General features: G+C 43.6%; 1 protein-coding gene across 3 annotated transcripts in view; it reads right to left on the bottom strand.

Moving 5' to 3' along the window:
- Positions 1-19,335, bottom strand: part of uggt2 (UDP-glucose glycoprotein glucosyltransferase 2) — a 35,286-nt gene that overhangs the window by 9,029 nt on the left and 6,922 nt on the right. For all 3 annotated transcript variants that reach the window (XM_079358441.1, XM_079358442.1, XM_079358443.1), the window contains exons 10-32: positions 18,965-19,064; positions 18,477-18,537; positions 18,096-18,187; positions 17,759-17,909; positions 16,854-16,973; positions 16,605-16,690; positions 16,339-16,474; positions 15,915-16,046; positions 15,644-15,808; positions 15,376-15,499; positions 15,193-15,291; positions 13,936-14,030; positions 12,662-12,868; positions 9,681-9,812; positions 9,023-9,153; positions 8,486-8,581; positions 8,162-8,264; positions 7,083-7,162; positions 5,156-5,345; positions 4,872-5,030; positions 4,668-4,753; positions 1,930-2,014; positions 1,622-1,704 (exon numbers count right to left, since the gene is read on the bottom strand). In XM_079358441.1, coding sequence (XP_079214567.1) covers positions 1,622-1,704; positions 1,930-2,014; positions 4,668-4,753; positions 4,872-5,030; positions 5,156-5,345; positions 7,083-7,162; positions 8,162-8,264; positions 8,486-8,581; positions 9,023-9,153; positions 9,681-9,812; positions 12,662-12,868; positions 13,936-14,030; positions 15,193-15,291; positions 15,376-15,499; positions 15,644-15,808; positions 15,915-16,046; positions 16,339-16,474; positions 16,605-16,690; positions 16,854-16,973; positions 17,759-17,909; positions 18,096-18,187; positions 18,477-18,537; positions 18,965-19,064 — 2,713 coding nt within the window. The remainder of the gene's footprint in view (positions 1-1,621; positions 1,705-1,929; positions 2,015-4,667; positions 4,754-4,871; positions 5,031-5,155; positions 5,346-7,082; positions 7,163-8,161; positions 8,265-8,485; positions 8,582-9,022; positions 9,154-9,680; positions 9,813-12,661; positions 12,869-13,935; positions 14,031-15,192; positions 15,292-15,375; positions 15,500-15,643; positions 15,809-15,914; positions 16,047-16,338; positions 16,475-16,604; positions 16,691-16,853; positions 16,974-17,758; positions 17,910-18,095; positions 18,188-18,476; positions 18,538-18,964; positions 19,065-19,335) is intronic.

The following is a 19,335-nucleotide window of genomic DNA, read 5'->3' on the forward strand; positions in this document are numbered from 1 at the left end:
TTATCGCAAATCAAATAAAGCTGTCAAACTATTATCATTCTTAATGGAGATGAACCGCTGAATTTAAATAGTTAACTGAAATTAATTCAATTTTTTAATCGCACGTTTGAAATTCAATCATCATTTCACAATTTTTTATTTTTTTTTGCTATTTTGTTTTACCGTCTTAAGCAGAGAGAACTTTACTTGCTGCATGAATTAAACCCTTCTTTTATTTTGAAACCTTAACCACGAAAATGGAACTTGTTATGGATGTAAAACAGAATGAAAACAGCTCAAAGGAGCGGTAATGGATATGTCGTGACGTGGATATGAGGGGTTTTATTTAAAGTGAAATGAGATGTTCAAAGATGCAGCAGGGCCATTCTTCTCCATCACTGTGATTACAGAGAAACACTGCAGAGGCTGATCCTCAGTAACTCCAGAAGCTTCATTAATCTCCATGAACTAGTTGATGCTGACAGGCCCTGCTTTCACGACGACAATACTTCCCTGGTCATACATAACCCGGACGACGTCATAGACCTTAAAAAGTCAGGAGAGGTGTTTCAGCTTGTTCGTCTGCTTCTCTCCTCTTTCTTGGACAAACGGCTGCAGTTGCAGTTACAAACAAAGCTGACTTTTGGTTCAAGGCCTTCTGGAGTTGGTTCGAACCATGCTGCGGGATCAACGTGTGCACTGAATCCTGATGCGCCGCTCTTATCAGGCTATATGAGCCAAGCGCTTCTAACTCCTGCCGAGCAAACACAAAGTCTCTAAACTGAGGCACGGAAGCACACGAGGCTGCCTCGTCTTCAACTTCTGCGAGGAAATCAGAGCAGCCAAAGAACATGGTTCTCGTAAATCATTTTGCATGGACGCAAGCAGTGAGTAAAGCTTCTTAGTACCGCTCGACCCTTTTCTAGCTGCTGCAGCATCAAACAGGTGAGAATCTGTGCTCCATGAAGCAGTTTTGGTAGGACCTCCAATCCTATCAAACAACATATAGCTGATGACAAACAGGACAGTTCTTAAGCTTCTGAGTATTTAAATTTCCCTGTTCTTCAAAAGAAGACCACATGAATAAATGCAACAGCCCCCCCAAAAAAACAAAGACATGATAATGTGTAAGTTATTAAACATAGCCGTATGAGCACATACTGTACGGAACTACAATGAAGTCATTATCAAGCGCACGGAGGCAAATTTGAAAGCGACCAATAAACACTGCATGCTAATGAGAGTGACGGAGAAGTTGCAGGTGTTAAATCAGATGCAGCGACACTGCCTACCTTTTCTGAAAAGTGCTCCAAACACTTCACACAGCAAGCATTAAGTGAGAAGACAGGATCACACAGTTAGGAAGTGTTTGGGGGGGGGGAACACACACACACACACACACACACACACATACCTACAGAAGCACATATTTTTTGCAAGACTAGATCTTACAGCATAATATTGCAGTCTGGATCGAGGGGAGGAATTAGATCTCCTAAAAACCACAGTGGATAATTGACAAACAGGAAGAGGATTAGACAACTGACCAATCAATGAGCTCACTGTCGTCACTGTCAATCAGGGGAAGGATTTAACAAGGACGAAGATCAACTAAATGTCAGCTGTACTTTAGATTACACACCTCGCTATGGAGTCCCATATTCCTTTGCTTTCACTGCTTTCACTTAAAAGATCTTCATTGATCTTATCAGCCTTTTTCTGAACCTATGGAGAGAGAGAGAGAGAGAGAGAGAGAGAGAGAGAGAGAGAGAGAGAGAGAGAGAGAGAGAGAGAGAGAGAGAGAGAGAGAGAGAGAGAGGAGAGAGAGAGTGAGAGAGAAGAGAACAAGCGAGAATCTTATTTAACTGATTTCATTAGAGATTGTGTTAAACGTCCAACGTTTGAATGATGATCTCATGTTATTCACAAATGTCTCCGAAACACACTCACTCTGACTTTGATGATCTTACTCTGGAAACTGTTCAGCACCACTTTGACATCTCCAGCGTCTGCAGGGGAATCCGTTCCATCGTGCCTGATAGAAAAAAAGAAAGGAAAAAAAAACATTTAACTGAGACTGATAGTTTTTGTCCTCATTGTTGTCCATGACTATTTGCAGCAGGCCAATAAGATTCAGTCCCATTTTCATGGGAGGTTCAAAGTATTTGTAGGAAGTAAAATGTATCACAGTTGACTTTCGGCGGCTCGATGAACCTCTCAAATGCAAAATGTGTCGTAGATTTGAGCTGGTAAATGAAAAAGACTGAAATAAATAATGATGCCTCCACATGATCTGAAAAAAATAAAATAAAATAAAAAATAAATAAATTTAAAAAAATGGGAGGAGACCAACTTAAGAAAAAAAAGAAGAAATCCAGGATAAAAAATACAAAAAACCCTGAAAAATCAACACAGACAAAAAAAATCTTCACAGGAGCGTCAACTGGCAATGGATAGTTTTAGGTACAGTTTTTTTTCTCCTTTGTTTTGTTTGAACAGTTAACAGAACGATATATTTAACTGCACTAACAGACAACTTTGAATCCTACAAGTTCGTGCTCAGCTGCTTTTGGAGAGAAAAATCTTTCAATCAAACTGAAACCAGACTGAATGAAAATCTTAGCAATCGCTCAATATTGGGAACCTGATGGGGATATTTCCTGGTCAGTAAAACAGCCATGGAGACCTTCCAGAGAGGCATCCGAGTCTCTGAGCGGTCACCGACCATGTACAGTATGTGTTTGATTGACGAGTGTGAGCAGACGCGATGTATAGAAAAGAGACAGGCAGCTTTCAACTGGGAAACTAAAGAATAACACAAACACAAACAAGCTCTTCTGTTTGACTATTCAATGTGACACAACTGAAAAGCTACGTTTAGGCCTGAACGTTCATTATTGATCACATAGCTGAGACTACTTTCTAAAATGCTCTTAGAGGCTACATAGCTCGTAATGAGTCTGATGTTCCTTTTAATCGAGTGCTTGAGTCCACTGTCTGAGAGACAGGGACTGAAATGTGTTCACATTGGGTCAGATGTTTCAGAGACAGTGAAAGACAAACCTACAGTATGGACTCCTCGAGCGAAAGAGACAGCAGCCAATGGACCAACCACTGGTCCACTCACGGAGAAGCGGAGTCTGGGACAGCTGCCAGGGTCACACCGACCACATTCATTACCCTCAATCATCATTAAGAATCCCCTCTCCTGTATTCCCCCCCCCCCCCCCATCACTACTTCCCAGCCATGCTGTAGAAACTGGCAAATTCAAATGAGAAAGTCTGTACAGTATCGATTGTGTAACACCGGCCTTTCACTGTAATTGTTTTAGGACTGATCTGCCCAGAGAAGAATGGGTTTTGGCAGGCAGGATCTGCAGGGTCTGGATGGTGAAGCACCAGAGAGCAAACTTCAGGAACAGATGAGCAATAGGCTAAGATGCACAGAAAGCCATTACGACCCTAGTGCTTACTAAAAAAAAAAAAAAACACCTAACTGTATCACCATGATGAATGCCTCCTCCTTAGTGGACCGAAGGGGCAATTTCTACCCCCCCCCCCGTCCTTCTCAAATTCTGCTTGTGTTTCCCCCACTGATGCAACTCAGCCTTTAGGACTTGTGTTAGAAAGCACCAGAGATCAATCTGTATCCTCGGTCTGAGGGGAGAGGAGAGCTGGCTGGTCTCATTCATCGCTGTCAGGGCGAGGCACAGTGGCAGAGAAAAAGGCAGGCTGTTGGACCGGAGAGCGCGGACCACTCCCACCAGCCTCTGATCGGCCACCTAACCAGAGCAGAGTGCCGCTAACCACAAGAATAATGACACTGCCAAGGTGAAAAATGACATCACCTCTTTGCTTCACCTGGAGGATTGGGGGAATAAATCTTGGTTGTCTGATATGATTCCAGAAGAACCGAGGGCTGTATGTGTCCTAAATGTTGTAGCCAGAGAGGACAATATCTGTGATTGTGGGGACAACTAGTACACGGCTCTACAGCTGCACCAATTGACAGTGAGAGATTTTTCAATCTTACATAGATCTAACAGGATGAACTATGTGTTCCTTTAAAAAAAAAAAATGTTGATTTGTGTATGGATCAAAAACGGAAAACACGACAGCACATTTGAATTCGAGTAAAAAAGCAGAATTAAACGGCTGAAAAGCATGAAATTCTGCGGGGTTTTTTTGCTCAATATGAATCACCCAAACCGAAGCGCAAACACACAGTTTCCATTTGTCCTGGGAAATTAGACGACGCCAACGCACTCTGTCTCGTTTATGAAGCCTTTGACTCCTACGCCGTCCAAAATGAAAACACGTTCCGCTGCAGAGATTTTTGCTGTCTGAGGTGGATGCCGTGGCAGGTGACCGGCTGAATCATCCCTCCACTCCGTCTTCTCTTTAATAGCACCCCTCTCCTCCCACTTGTCTCCCCCCCCTCCCCCACCTCTTCTGTAGTGAACACAACTCCCTGCACTCATCAAAACCTTGAGCTGCTACAGTGTCAGCAGCTCTCCGTGTTACCATAGCGATGGGTTTCCACAGCCACCGGTAGGAAATGGAGCGGTAGCTGAAAACAGCCTTGATGCAGAAACCCCATAATTAAGCGTCATTACTTGAGAGGGTTTTCTTTTTGCTGTGTTGATATGGGTAAGAAATGAAAACAGCGGCACTGGTGAAACACTCACGTGAGAACCTGATAGATGTCCTCCGATCTCCCTTCTCGTAGCCTCAGGATCCAGGCACCAGGATTGGCTTTCAGCTGGAAATATCCCTGTTGGTGAAGAGACGCCAAACTCTTTTTTAACTTCTAAACTGAATTTAGAAAGTTGATGGTTAAGATAGCTCATGCTGTGTGTAAGTCCGAGCAGGAAGAGTGGAAAGCAGCTGACCAGGTTAGCCATGACGATGGTATCGTACATAAGAAGGTCCTGACTCATGCCCAGGGTGAACTGCAGGCCGCGGGGAGGCTGCCCGGTCGACAGGTCGAAGCAGTGACCTTCCATCAAGAGGTGCTCCAGCTCATACTCCGCTGTCACAACCCCGCTTACCTGGAGGGAAGCACAAAATAGCAGAGGAACGAAAAAGAACAAAAACAACAACAGGGGGAGTGATTAATAGAGGGCGAGGTGATAATGCTCAGGATGCTGGTTGTAATGATTAAGGAGCAGGATACCTCCTGCAGGTGGATGTTATCTAAATCATGGGGGCTGCGGACAGCCTGCACCATCCAGCTCTCGGGCGTGATCATGTTGAGGGTGAGGAGGGGAGACTCGGGGAGCTCCGTGAAGCGGGCGACCGGTCCGGGAGAGACGGTGTCGTTGGCCAAGAAATTCACGTCAGACTCCAAGACAAAGCGGTAAAAGCTGTGAAACGACAAAACGGAGGCAGTGACTAATTCAAGAGCTTACTTGTTGATTGCCCGTCTAGATCGCTGAATATTCCGCCTGCACTGTACCCAGGCGACAATTTCAGACCAATAAAGGCAAAAAAAAAGTCCTCGACTGGGAGCGTTGAAATCATGACATGCTGTGCTGCAGTCTTATTTTCTTGGACAGGAGAGATGTGCTATGTTGTGACAGCTCGGTATATACAATGTCTTCAGAGTGAGGGATCCAATACTATTACTGACTGTGTTCCTGCTCAGTTAATGCCAGGAACATATGCAGCGTTCTGTGCAGCAGAATTGTTCCTTTTCTCCGTCATTACTCAGAGTTGTTGCAAATGTTAGCTAGGGGCTAATCTTAATGCTAATTGCTATTTTTCAAAGTACCAAGGAGTCATGATGAATAATAATAACTAACGATGTAATAAGAAGAGATGCTAGAAAAAAGAAGGAAAAAAAAAAACAAAAACCCAATGCAAATCTGAATGTTTTTTCTCTTATTCAAAGTTGGATCGTCACACTTGAAAGCTAATCCACGCCACAGCAGCTGTGTTTGGGGTGAACCAGAACAGAGAACGTTACAGAGGCGCCATTAGCTCCTTAGCGTGAGACGGGAGCTGCTTTCACAGCGCGGGAATGCGAGAGGGAAAAAAGGTTTGCAGTTTGAGAAGAGCAGCCCTGTGGTGTCTCTGCTGCACTGAGAGGAATCAGCTGAATTAAATAAAGCAGCGACAAGCGATGGGATTGATGATTTGCACTGACAGCAGCATCTCAGAGGGTTGGGTTACAGGATTACTGAGTTTATGGCTCTGCAATAGAGATTAGGAGTTGTTCTTTTTAAACTCGATATCACCCTGAAAAAGAGAACTAAGCACTTTTTTGATTATTGTTTATTTCCTTATTTAAAAGCTAATAAAGTCTTCAAGGTGAAAGGTTCCGGTGATTCTCGATCATTGAAATGTTTTACCTTTAGGAATCACATCTCTGCCTGGTTTATGTGTTGGTTAGTTAAATGTGAAGGAAAGCAACACAAAACTTCTCAATCACTAAAGCTTCCTGGCTCAAATGGCTCTGCACTGGGATGTTGGCCAGCTTTGAGCGCACACTTTCACTTATCTGGAGCGTGAAAACAAGAGGGTGTTTTCATGACTTATGTTGTGTGTCAAAAAGGTAACAGCAATTTAAGGCCAACGTGAAAAGTGTGAAGGGTTGAGGAAGGGGCAACTTGTGTTATTTGAACTGGAGCTGGTTTCTGACAGGGGTCGATCAAGGTCACGCGGTTCACCGTCCCCTCAGACTGAAGCTGAACTCCGTCTGTCCGGAGGCATCGGAGAAAGAAAACAATGAAGCCCGAACGACAAACAACTCAACCCCTTACAGAACAAATTAAAAGAAAGAAAACACTTTAAATCACATAACGACTAACATTCACTCACTCCTGCAAATGTTAATGAACAATTTGTTGTTGTTTCTTTATATATATATTGTTGTTTTTACAGCGTGGCGTGAACCACAGCGGTAGAAGCTGTAAGCAATTTGCCCGGAGATGTGAGGGGAGGCCCAAAGCAATAAGGTGGTGTTATTAAGCAGATTGAATCTGTGCAGTATAATCTTACAAAGGGAAGGAGCGAGGCAGAGATGCTAAGTCTGCAGTGGTCACAGGATACACAAACAAGCCAAACAGGGAAATTTAATTACTGCTGGAGCTGCAGCTTACCTCTTGAGGGGCATCTCGGACAACTTGGCCCTGCAATTCATAAACACCTGCAGTCTCACGTTGACCACTTGACTGAGCACCTGCAGCGGTCACAGAAGAGGAGATCCAATTAGAGATTCAGGATGCGACGTGGAGCCCAGCCCAGCACAAAGGTAGAAGACAAACAGGAAGTGTAAAAAGGTTTGCACGGATGAAGCATTTGAACACAATGTCTCTGATGATTATTGGTATCAAAATGGTCTGAGAATAAAAGAGCAGTGTGATGATCGGCCTCCTTTCTACCATCCAAGATGCTGATATGCTGGAACGATGTTTTTTTTCTTCACCGAACGACAGTCCACTACTGAAAATGAGACGCTGCAAATAACAGCTTCTGAAGGTGGCTGTATCGCTGACTCAAGTTTTCATAATCACTGAAGTCAAATACAAAGAAATACACAGCAGCTAATGAGATTCAAACTAAGCCCCCTGAGGAAATCCTTTCTTAAAAAAGGAGGAACGTGCCACTTACTGATCCAGTAGATGTCGCCTTTGAGCTCCAGGACACTAAACCAAAACAAAACGCTCTGCCACGCCTCCAAACCCCCGCATGAAGGAATTATGAATAACAACGCAGCATAATTAAGCACCATTAAGTGCAGGCGGCGGGCAAAATTGTCCTTTGCTTGAGCTGCAATTACCTGTGGCCTTCATTATTGTGTTAGCATGCTAATGTTAGCACACTTTGGTTAACGCGTATTGACATAAATTGACACGGAATGACCTAAAGATACTTAGGCGACACTCATCACAGACAGTCATGACTCAGAGAGATATCTCTGCCAGATTTACGTACGTTTAAAATGAATCCATTCAAGCAATAATTAGCATGCTTGTTTTTAGCTCACATAGGATGCTAGATGACAAAGTGACTTTTTCTACTTTCTGATCAATTTTAACGACTTGAGGAATCATTGGCAGGTGTTGGCTCTCTGAACATACACTTTGTTCATTAAAGAATTTAACCATGAATCATCAGAGGCTCGGTGTTTCTGTGACCTTCGTTGTGAATCGATGGGAAGCAAAGAAGAGCTGCTTACAATCAGCAGAGAGGACATCTTCTGTGCCTCCCGAGTGAGCGGGTCGACAACGGCCACGACGTCGTAGAACACCTCGTCTTCGCGCGGGGAGAGTCGCAGCACGCTGTGAGAGAGGACGTCTCGTTAAAGTGGATTCAGCAACACAAGGTTATACAAAGCTTAGTCAGCCAAACTGCAAATCAAAAGATTCGCCTTTCTCGACTGCTTGGAATGATGGCGTAGCGATTTCTTTTTTTAGATCCATTCTGACAAAAGGAGAGTTATTAATACTTCCCTAAGAGACTGCAGAGTCTATATGACGAAGTCGAAGAAAGTGATGCCCACCTGTGGCTGTCTTTGATAAAGGCGACGTCTCTCCTGACCTCTCCTTTGGGGGCTGCAGTTAGGAGGGCATCGACTTTCATGATCAGGTCACTGGCTCTAAGGGACGAGAGGTGCAGCGGGGTCAGTCCATCATTTATTAACACCACATGTTAGGAGAGAAGTCAAACAGAGCTTGCACGATGTTAAGTCCACCTGTTAACAAGGTGGACCTCTTCATTATTAACGGTGACCGAACCTTCTGCTTTAAATCCTAAAACACATGACATCAGATATTTGACCATTTCTATCTCTCAAAAAGGAAATCAGAGGATTTTTTTAAGCAAAAAATAATAATAATAAAAAATTAGCAAAAATAGCAACAAAAAAAACTTAATAGAATACTGAAGTGTCCTGAATTTCCCCATTGGGGATAAATAAAGTAATATCCTAATTCCTCACAATTAATCTAATGAAGGGGTATTCACAGACAGGTTCAGATATTCAAGAGAGTTTTTTTTTTTTTTGTTGGATAAAAAGGCAGGAAACATCCAAACGTACTGCTTTGGCTTCATCCCCATCTGTTTCACTTTGGCTTTGACTTTCTCTGCAGCACCACTCAGCGTTATCTTCTCCAGTAAGTGGAAGTCCTCCACGCTGAATTCGTCCTGCTCTTCAAACGGACCGAGGATCTAACGCGAGGAAAAAATCATGTGGTTAGGGCACAGCTTTAATACTCATTTTATTTACTACTGCTTTAGTCATTGTTCCCTGTCATGTGATTGAAACTCTTCTTTCTGTGCAGTGTTCAGTGCCGTGCCTTGCTTTTCCTCTTTTTCTATACTGAGAGGAGAGTCCGGCCTCTGCAGCACAGAGATGTGAAATGATATCACACGTTAGTGCCGTCTGAAAAAGGTTGGCCTTTTTACGCCTGCCTGTCAGCGTCACTGTGACATCATTCATCGGCTGCGCACACACAGACAGACACTCACACAAACAAACTCAAGCGCCCGCTGTGACCTCTGAGGAACAGGCGTGCTGATTTGACAGAACAAAGAAAGCTGAGAACACAGCAGCTCAAAGGATTCTACTCCTACTGCACCGAAGGATGACAGCACATTTTCCCACGTCTGGGACACTTGAAGGTTTAGCCGTCGATCAGTACGCCAAAGAAACAAATAACACGTTGAGCTATGTTGGAGTTGAAGTGTCCGCTCACCCTGCCGTTGCTGATCACTGCCCGCTGTCCAGGCCTCAGTTTCAGGACTTCTCGACAAAACAGCTGCTGACTGCGGATGAAATCCACTTCCAGTGTGTTGAACTTTTTCTCAAAGGCATCTCTGTCCATACTCTGGAGCAGGGGGGAAAAAAATTAAAAAAGTTTGGGATGTTAGATTTCTTGCTCAAAGTACATCAAGCACTTGTCTTTGTTAGATCCAACAGGCCAGCTCAAGGAGTGTTCTACCTTAACATCCTGTCCCACCAAAAAGACCCCAAAAAAACAAAGAAAAATTAAATGAGGCAAACAGAAAATTATTCACGATATCATTGATGCCTGGCATCAGCAAAAAAAAAAAAAAAAAAAATCACTGCAGCTTTCAAACATAAAATATATTTCAGCCTGAGGACCGAGCTGTAAAAAAAGAAAAAAAAAAGTGCCTGTGTGACAATGAGATTAATCAATTTGTAATTAATTTAACAAACTCTTAATTAAGCCTCTGCCATTTTTTGTCTATAACAAATTAGGTGTGGGAGTGCGGAGGGTTTGTGGAGTCAGGTTATTAGTTTCTCCAACATCTCTCCTCGGGAGAACAGGTGAAATACCAATAATGTCAGCACAAGCCAGTCAGCAAGTCTGTCTGGCAGCCAATAATAAACTCATATCCCTCGACTCTGTGTCTCAGCTCGCACAGCCACCCCTTCCTATCTTCCCGTTGCTATTTCCAGCCTATTCTCTCCCCCATTGTAAAGCTGGTATAATTGAAGGGCAGTTTGTTATGGCTGGTCCCAAATGTAACCTGTGCTCTATGACTTATTCCTGATGGGGGAGGTAGGAGCTTCTCCTGTCAGCTGATTTGTTGATGAGTGCCTGTGGATTTTTGGTTTGTTATTCTGTGTAATGCTGTGTGGGTGGATGATGCACGCTACGGCATGGAGACTACCAGAACAGCCTGCTTACTGCAGCAGAGTGACGGTCAGGCCTGGCTGAGCGCAGGAGGCTCACGGTACTGTGAACGTTGGAGCAGGAGCTGGGCACATTCATCAGGTCTTGGAGAGCAGGGATCCTGCAGCACCTTTTAAGTTACGGACTCAGCATGTGGAGCCCGCTTTGTGCTGCGTCCCCCCCCCACCCCCCCCCCACCCCCCCCTCTCCCCCCTCTCCCCCCCTCTCCTGTGACAGATCATGTGGAACTGACAGTGAGTAGGCCGCATGTCTTGGCATCCCCGGGCTGTGCAACATCACGCGTGCTCTAAATGTATTCTGTAAGCTGGTGTTCAGGAGAGGAAAGAAGATCGGCCCATCAATCACCATTCTCCTCAACTGTGTGCTTCTACTTCACTGTAACAGATAAATACTTCACTGACACATTTTATCACAAATATACACATTCGCAAACCGTATGACAACATAGAACAGCTGAGGTGGCGGTCCCTTAAATATCTGGTTGTGTGAGTCCATGCCAAGCAGTGTTGCAAATCAGTGAGGACTGCTATATGGCAGTATTGGATTTAAAGGATTTTGCATCATTGTGATAAAGTACCGGTACCTCAAGTTTTTGACTTCTTTCACTACTCTGGCCTGAAACGGACCTTTCCATCTGATTACTTTGTGTCTGTATGTTTATTTTTTCTCCCAGTTGAATCGAACTTTATTTCAAAATGTCACAAAAAAAAAAAAAAAAAAGCAAAGCAGGACCAAATAAACTGAATTCTTCTAACGTATTCATCTCGCATCAAACAGGTTTTGTTGTGCTGCCGTGCTCTCTTGTTTGGCTTTCGCTGTCCGTGGGTTTTTTTTTTTTTTTTTTTAGGACTTCCCTCCACGTCGGAAGAAACAAAAGAGCCCATTTCATCACCTCTGAGGCATTCGCGCGTTCAACACAGCAGACAGTCCTGTTCGGTTTTGTAACGAGCCCATACTGCTGGCATCAGAACATATTTGTGTCAGCTGCGTTAGGCTTTGTTACCATTCAGCAAATTGCGGTGGCTGCTGCAACAAATCTAAATTCCCCCCATATCGACTTAAAACGATGATCATCCTGTCAGCCAGGAAGCACATCATTCCCGCTTTAAACCCCATACGACATGAATTTTCCAGTGTTATGCTACTCACTAATTGGTTTACACATGTTAAAAAGAGCTGATAAGACTCACACCGACACGTCCTTTTGTTGCAGAGCATACGTAAGTGGAACAGAGGGACGAGGAAGGAACGCTATTTCAGTGTGACTGTTGTTGATGTGAATAGTTTTAAGACTGTCTGTGGGACTTTCATTGGAGATTAGTTGCCATGAAGAGGCAAGATCGCTGATCGGATACTTTCAGGAAAAAAACAAAACATAGGAACTATGACTAGCATTAGTATTGAGAAGGTGAACATGAGTCTTGTATGTGTAGCTTTTGGGTTTTGGTGAAAAACAGAGGCACTACATTCTTTGATATTGAACTCACAGCAAACTAGAACATTTTAAAGATTTTCAGAAATGAAATAATGATTCAAATTTAGACTTTAAAAAAAGTCACTTAACTTCCAGGATTTGTGCGTGAACTCATTGAAACTTTCAGATCTGCTCTTTCAAAAACCAGGAAGTGTTTGATCAAGGATTTATAAATCCAGATTGATGACTCAAAGCAGATCTGTGATTGGCTGTATCTCTTTCAGACAAGTCGAACTACTTCATGCCACTGACATGATCAGTATCAAGGAAATAGTGATGGTCAAACCCGTCTGCGTCTTTTAGGCAGATATTTTAGCACAAGATTTACATCAGATAAAAAATTGAAAAGAAAATCATTGCATTGCAAAGCTGTACCTTAAGAACGGGAAACACTCCGACTGTGATGCAATTGCGAGAAAAAAAAAAAAAAAAAAAAAGTCGATAATAAAATAAATGATGAAAGCATTAGATAGGGGCTCCAGTTACTCGAAAAAGAAATGGTAGGAATCTGATCAAAACAAATCTAAGTTCCCTCCTTTACCTGCGTCAGTAAATCCTTCATCTTGGTCCCTCGTTGGAGGAGCGCGCTGCTCTCCTCTTTAAGGAGTTTTTGCACAAACTCTGCTGCAGCCTTATTCTTCTGCGTGATGAGAGAAGCCCAGAGAGCCTTGTACAGCACAGTGTTATCTTCGCTGGGCTTTCCGCTGGGGTTATCTATCACCCCCACACGCACTCCAGGGCTGGCCTTCTGCTCGCAGGAACACACACACACACAAACAGCAATGATATAGTTCACACAAATATCATACATTCTCATATTTTCAGAGACTGGAGCTATTACTGAGGGAGAGAACTGGGAGGAGTGTGTTGATTGCTAAAAAAGGTAACAATAGGAGCGTCTCCTTTTTTTGATAATACTATTTGCTAGGAATCTTTTTTTTTCGTGGCAAACACTAATCGCCTGTTCGTTCCTCTAAAGTTAACAACAGTGATTTATTTAAGAGGAAACTCTTTTCAGGAGTTTTGTGAGTCAACATGTTCAGAATTGATTAAGTACTTAGTTTGAGGTTGAATGAACTTTGGCAGTCTAAAAGCGTCTCAGTGGACTTTCCTCTGTTCCTGTGTGTGACATATAAGGCCCTATCGTGTTCGGCGCAGTTCTCGTTTCGCTTTTCCTCCTGACCCAGATGGAGCTCGCGTTCCGAGAGACGGGGGAACGTTTTGGTTTCTGTTTGTTTCCAAACATTCCTCCATATCCGCCAAACTCCAGCGTGCTTCCTGTGAATACGTGCAGAAACACTGACTGTCCAACGTGGATAATAAGGGAACACGAGAGAACACAGACAAGGAATCCAGCAGGGAAAAATAAGGAAAGTAGAAGTTTACTGTCGACCTGTATTTAATGTTGAGCTCACAGAACATGAGTCAGCAAGTTTCCTGTTCGAGGTGTCGGACAGAATCTAATCTTTGAATAGTAAATGAGGAGACGCTTTATTGTCAAATATTTCTTACTTTCCAACGTTTTGGGAACAATTAAGTGAAATATAAATTCAATCTGCCATCAACATATTTAATACAGCATCCTGTTTGTGTTCAGGGTGGTGTGTGTGTGATTAGTAAGGAAATGTGCGCTGACACACATGAATAATAAAGGCCATTTAATCCAACCTCTTTGCACTCTGCGCCCAAATTCAGCTCGCGAGAAGCAAGACGTGTCAAAGAGAGGCTTGAACGCAAAACGTTGATTAATTGATCAAACTGACTGTGTTGGGTTTTTTTTTATTGTTTTGGAAAAAAAGAGTAGATGATACTCACCACATGTTTCAGAGCATTGAGCAGAAGTTTTCTTCCTGATACTTTCTCGAGATCATCAGCTATCCACACGGTCACAGCGCTCATCCCATCCTCACCTAAAGAAAAGGTAACCGTGATAAGTGTGGTTCTGAAATTAAAGCAATAATTCATTTTAATTGCAATTAATTACATGCTATTTTCTCCCTCCGAATCTCAGCTCAAAGTTCCCTGAAGGCCTCTGAATATGAGTTTGATGTTTGAATGTTGGGTCAAATGTTTGTATCTTCTGGGGGGCCGGATGGCCTACTGTATAGAGGCTACAGTCCTTCTCGCAGCTGCTGTGGGTTCGAATCTGACCTTGGCCCTTTGCTGCAAGTCATACCCCACTCTTTCATCCAAACATTTTCTGTCTCGCTTCAGCTGTCCTATTGGAAAAAAAGGCCAAAAAAAAAGAAGAAAGAAAACCCTCTAAAAATCTCTATTTTGTTTTTTAATTTCTATGTCGTAAATGTGAGACAAATTTCAGACTTCAGATCTAATCAGTCAGTCTTTCAAAAAATCAGGGTTGATTTTAAACAGCTTGTTAAAGTCCAACATGTCATTACATGTCTAATATAACACATTCTATACATGACATAGGGTGTTGTTATCAGTCTGCACTGCAGTATCCTTCAGTTCTTCAGCACTAGCATGATCAAGTGATCTATAATGGTTAGCACATGCATGTACATAGACAACTAAGATGAGGGAGAGCGAGAGAGAGAGAGAGAGCGAGAGCGAGAGAGAGAGAGAGAGAGAGAGGTGTAATCATTAAAAAGAATGTTCAGTTTGTGTGGGAGAGGTGAGAGAGACATCTGGCAGAGAGCGCAGTATATTAGTGGAGAAATGCGCCACCTGTCATAGTTATACTTCACCTAGCCAGTCAGTCAGTCAGTCAGTCGACTAGTCCACATAGAGAGGATGGCAATCAGTCTCCACAGCAGCACTGACCAGACAGACTGACCAGACAGACTGACCAGACAGAGTGACCAGACAGACAGACAGACAGACAGACAGACAGACCTGATAATTTTGTTCCTAAAGCTGCAGCGAGTCTGCTTACTCACAGATCAGTAAAGCAGAATAGGATTCACGTGCGTTTGGAAATCGCTCATCAAGTAAACTCAGAATTGCAACGACAACAATATGCAGAAGCTTCCGCACGAGATATTTTCCCTGTTGCACATCACTTTTGTTCCTGAAAAAGAAAAAGGCACTAAATAATGAGCCACTTCTCACCGCTATTTGTGAAATACTTCATCCTCTTGGCCATCACGGCTGTTTTGTCTCTGGAGTCCAAGTAGGAAAACATAGTCGTGTCCTCCCATTCATCCACAACTGCACGGTAAGAAATACAAAGTGAGGAGGAGTGGGGACATGAAATCCGTCATTAAAAGGTTTGAGACGAGTGGCGGCGGTCACCTGGCGTGGCGGTAAAGTCAAGGTACTTTCGGTCTGTGCTTAGAATGAGAGGGTTCATCCTGGGGACCACGTTAGCCTGCTCCATGAGGTAGTCCACAACATCTAAACCCTCCGTCAACTGACCCTGGAGGAACAGGATCAAACAGACACGAGTTACATCGCTTCATGCCCAGAGTGCGGACGCAGAACAAAAAGAACCTGAAGGAGCGGGGAGGAATACACGAGTGTTAGAAAGAGGCTCAAAAATCCTTTTCGGACAGTGTCGTACCATGTAGACAGCTTTCTGGAAAGCAGTGGTTGTGTCCATTATGCGCTGCAGGATGATCGTTTCCAGCTCGTCTGGTTCCATCTCGTCAGGGCTCAGAGGAACTCCATTAAATAAAGCCAGGGGCAGAGCACCCAGGCCGCTCTTTTTGTAGAACAGGGCGCCATCCTGGAGCGCACAAACCCCACACACACACCCCACACAACAAAAAAAAAACATGAGGCTCTCAGTTTACAAATGTAGTATTTTTTTTAATAAACATCCGAGCCCTTACCTTTCTTTTGTCATCATACTCCGATTCTACACCTAGAATCCTTTCAGCGCCGGCTTTAGGGAATTTGTTCTTCAGGTATGAAGAGATTGTTTCAACAGACAGCGACTCCCCGACGGCGACTTTTTTGTACAACTGGAGGGAGACAGGCAAGTCGGATTAGATCTGACCGTCGCTGCCTTCAGATCCCAGCTACTGTCGATACGTTCTCGCTCTATTTCAAACTGTTGCGAGCGGAGGCAAAAAAATCCCACTCAGTCATCGTGTCCAATAACATCTTAAACCACGGGATAACGTGAGGCCCAATGAAACAACGGGACTTCTGAGGCACGAAGAAGGCGTGAACCGGCAAGAAGGAGTGTGCTTTGGTTATTTTTCTCAATATGTGCTCAAAACAACAGGTCAAATATGGAGGTAACATACTTACTGAGAACATGGAAATCAGGGCTTGGGAAATATCGTACTCGTCCGCAATGTAATTTAAGAGTCGGTAAAATCCGACCCCCGCATCTGAGAAGCCATCAATCTCGTCTTTGGTGCTGACAACAAACACAAATCCAATTCTGCGGAAAGGGAGCAAAAACAAGTATTCCATTTGCCGGTGAAATGAGAGGCACTACCTGGTGAAGATTATAAATGCCAAGAGCGGTCTGTATAAACAGCACAGGAGGTGTGAGAGAGAACGGCACAGACCTCAGGGGGATCTTGTGCTTGTAGAACAGCTCGGCCAGTTTCACCAGCTCGACGCTCTCTTCCCGCGCCGGATCCAGGAACAGAACCTACCAATGGACGATATCGTCATCAAAAGCTGGATCACGATACAGACTTACAAATACTTCTTTCTCTAGTTTACATCACAGCTCTCGATCAAGGCAACAAAGCTGAGCTACGGTCGAACTCGTCTCAGTTAAACGCCGCCTTTCCGGCCTTCAGGAGACTCACCAGGTTGAAGAAATTGCGCCTGATCTGCCGGATGACTCCAGGAAAAGTGGCCCTGAGGAGCTCTTGGACACCGGTTGGCCAGCTGCGGTATGTCGGGTCATTCTCGATGTCGTTAACCCACTGACATAGTGAAGAACAAAGAGAGGGCCGGTTTAAAAAAGATACTCTCATCAGGAGTTCACAATTCAGAGTGAAGTCTGAGTTTTTTTGGGGGGGTTTTTTGCATGTGATTGATATTCCAACAGAAGCTCCACCCTGTCTTTAACTCGGACAGTTCGCCTACCCTGATATCCAGCAGGAACACATTGCAGAGGGTCACATGAGGTGGCTATTGGAAGTGAAATTCCTTCTCTGTGAACTACTTGAGCCTTGAGATATTTCATCTGGAGTAAAAGGTGAACAGAATCAACCTAGATTAACGACAGTAACCTGCTTCCTCGATAATCCGGAAACGCCATGCATACAAACAGAGCTGTTTACCAGCATACAACTGCTCTATGAATAGAACTGTGTTGGATCCGGTTTCTTGTTCCTGTGTGTAAATGTGAGTGCGTCTCTCTCGGTCACACATACTGCACTAACATCTCCAGGAGGGGAGATACACACTGAACAGGCAGATCTCTCTGATGGGAGGATAGACATTCTTTGGCATTTTCATAATTATACAATTCTTTTTCTTTTTTCTTTTTAAACAACCAGAGGGGCGAGAATGAAACTTGAGAGGTTTAATTTGATTGATTTTTTTTCTTTTTTTATTCTTGGCAAACCTTCCCGATTAATACCGGAAGTTCCTGGCAGGTTTGAGACTGGATAACTGTGTCTGCCAATTCACAGCCTGGAGCGAGCACACAAAGAGAACAGAACACCTGCAGAGTTGGAAACTTGTGCTTTTCCAGCTTGCTCACCAGTATAGCAGGATGTCTGATATCTAAGGCGTAGCTGTCGTCCACAGCGTTTACAGGTAGCCTCAGCAGCTTCCCCTGATGCTCTCCTTTGATGCCGAGGTTGTGAAGCCCCTCCAGGACCCGTGCTTCTCCTCTGAGGATGTCCAATATACTGTAAAAAAAAAAAATCACACTTCCCAGGTTATTCATTTATACACATAAGTTGTGTGTAAGTGGTTTTACTGTGCAACAAACTTTGGGACTTTTCAATCGATTTTCTGAACACAGAAGCAGTTCTGTGCCGTCCTGGGGAGCACAGAGAGGCAGGCCCGGTGTTCCCTCCTGCTGGGTTCCTTACCTGAAAGGGTTGTGAGAGTCCAAATCAATGTGCAGCCCGTTGATGAAGAGCTCCCCGTCTCCAGGGTGAACACCAGCGGTCTCGCTGAGACGCTGAAAGAACAAGCCTGAAGTGTTAGTTTATCATCATCAGCAAAAAAAATCCAGAAAAACTAAATGACTTGATTCACTTTTGAGATCTGAAATGTTAAAAAAAAAAAGAGAGAGGAAAAAGACACAGTGATATGTAGAGAGAAGTAAGAATTAAATGTCACATTTGATCTTGCTGTGATTTGAGATGAGAAACTCAGTCACTTAAATAGAACTCGTGCGTGGTTTGAGGATTTTATCAGCGAAAACTTCCTGCACTGTCGTGTGGAAAAGCGGCTTATTGATATCGCACCTTTTGGTTCTCCTCAATTTCTTTTCTCATTTCCTGCTTTACGGCCACTCTTGTCAGTGATCTGTGGGAACAGTAAAACATGTACAGTCACCATCAGCTTTTACCACATCCCCAGCCTGCAGTAAAATGCCAGTTTTAATCTGTGAAAAAAAAAAAACTGTGGGCTCTCAAGATGGTGCTTTTTCAGTCAATTCCCTGTAAACATCCGACTCTTACTCAGCACTTTTGGATGTTATTACAAACTGCCTGAGCCGAGCGCACATCAAAAAAAAGGACGATTACATCTCTGTTTTGAGGATGTACTTATTGTGGATAATGCTCAAACAAATGGGTTTACAGAAGACATGTGAACTGAGATAACAGCATTTTGTTGTGGACTCACATATTTTAACACAGAGCAGGGCTTTCTAACAATATGGATTCTGGAAAGGGACAAAAAGTGTGAGCCAGTCAGCCAGAAAAGAGAAAATGAGATCTGTTTTTATTACCTGGCTTTGCTTGGGAAGTTCTGACTGAGATCTCGCATGAGCTTCAAGGCATCGAATTTTGGCACGGACATGATTCTGGCAGCTGCCTGGAAACTAAGATCTGTCCAGATGAAACGGAGAAAAACAACATTTATACATCTCAGCACTCCAGTTAAGTGCAGACGATTAATATCCACGCAGCGTTTAAAAAAAAAAGGGTACATTTTGTAACATGAGCTTGTAAAGCTCTTCAATAGTCTTCTGACTACTCAAAGCACTTGTACATTACAGGTCACACCTACACATTCACACCCTGATGGAAGAGGCTGCAGTGTTCATATCCATCAAATGAACTAATCCACTCATACACATTCACACGCCGCCGACGAAGC

The sequence above is a fragment of the Symphodus melops genome, assembly GCF_947650265.1.
Source record: "Symphodus melops genome assembly, chromosome: 12".
Taxonomy (NCBI): domain Eukaryota; kingdom Metazoa; phylum Chordata; class Actinopteri; order Labriformes; family Labridae; genus Symphodus; species Symphodus melops.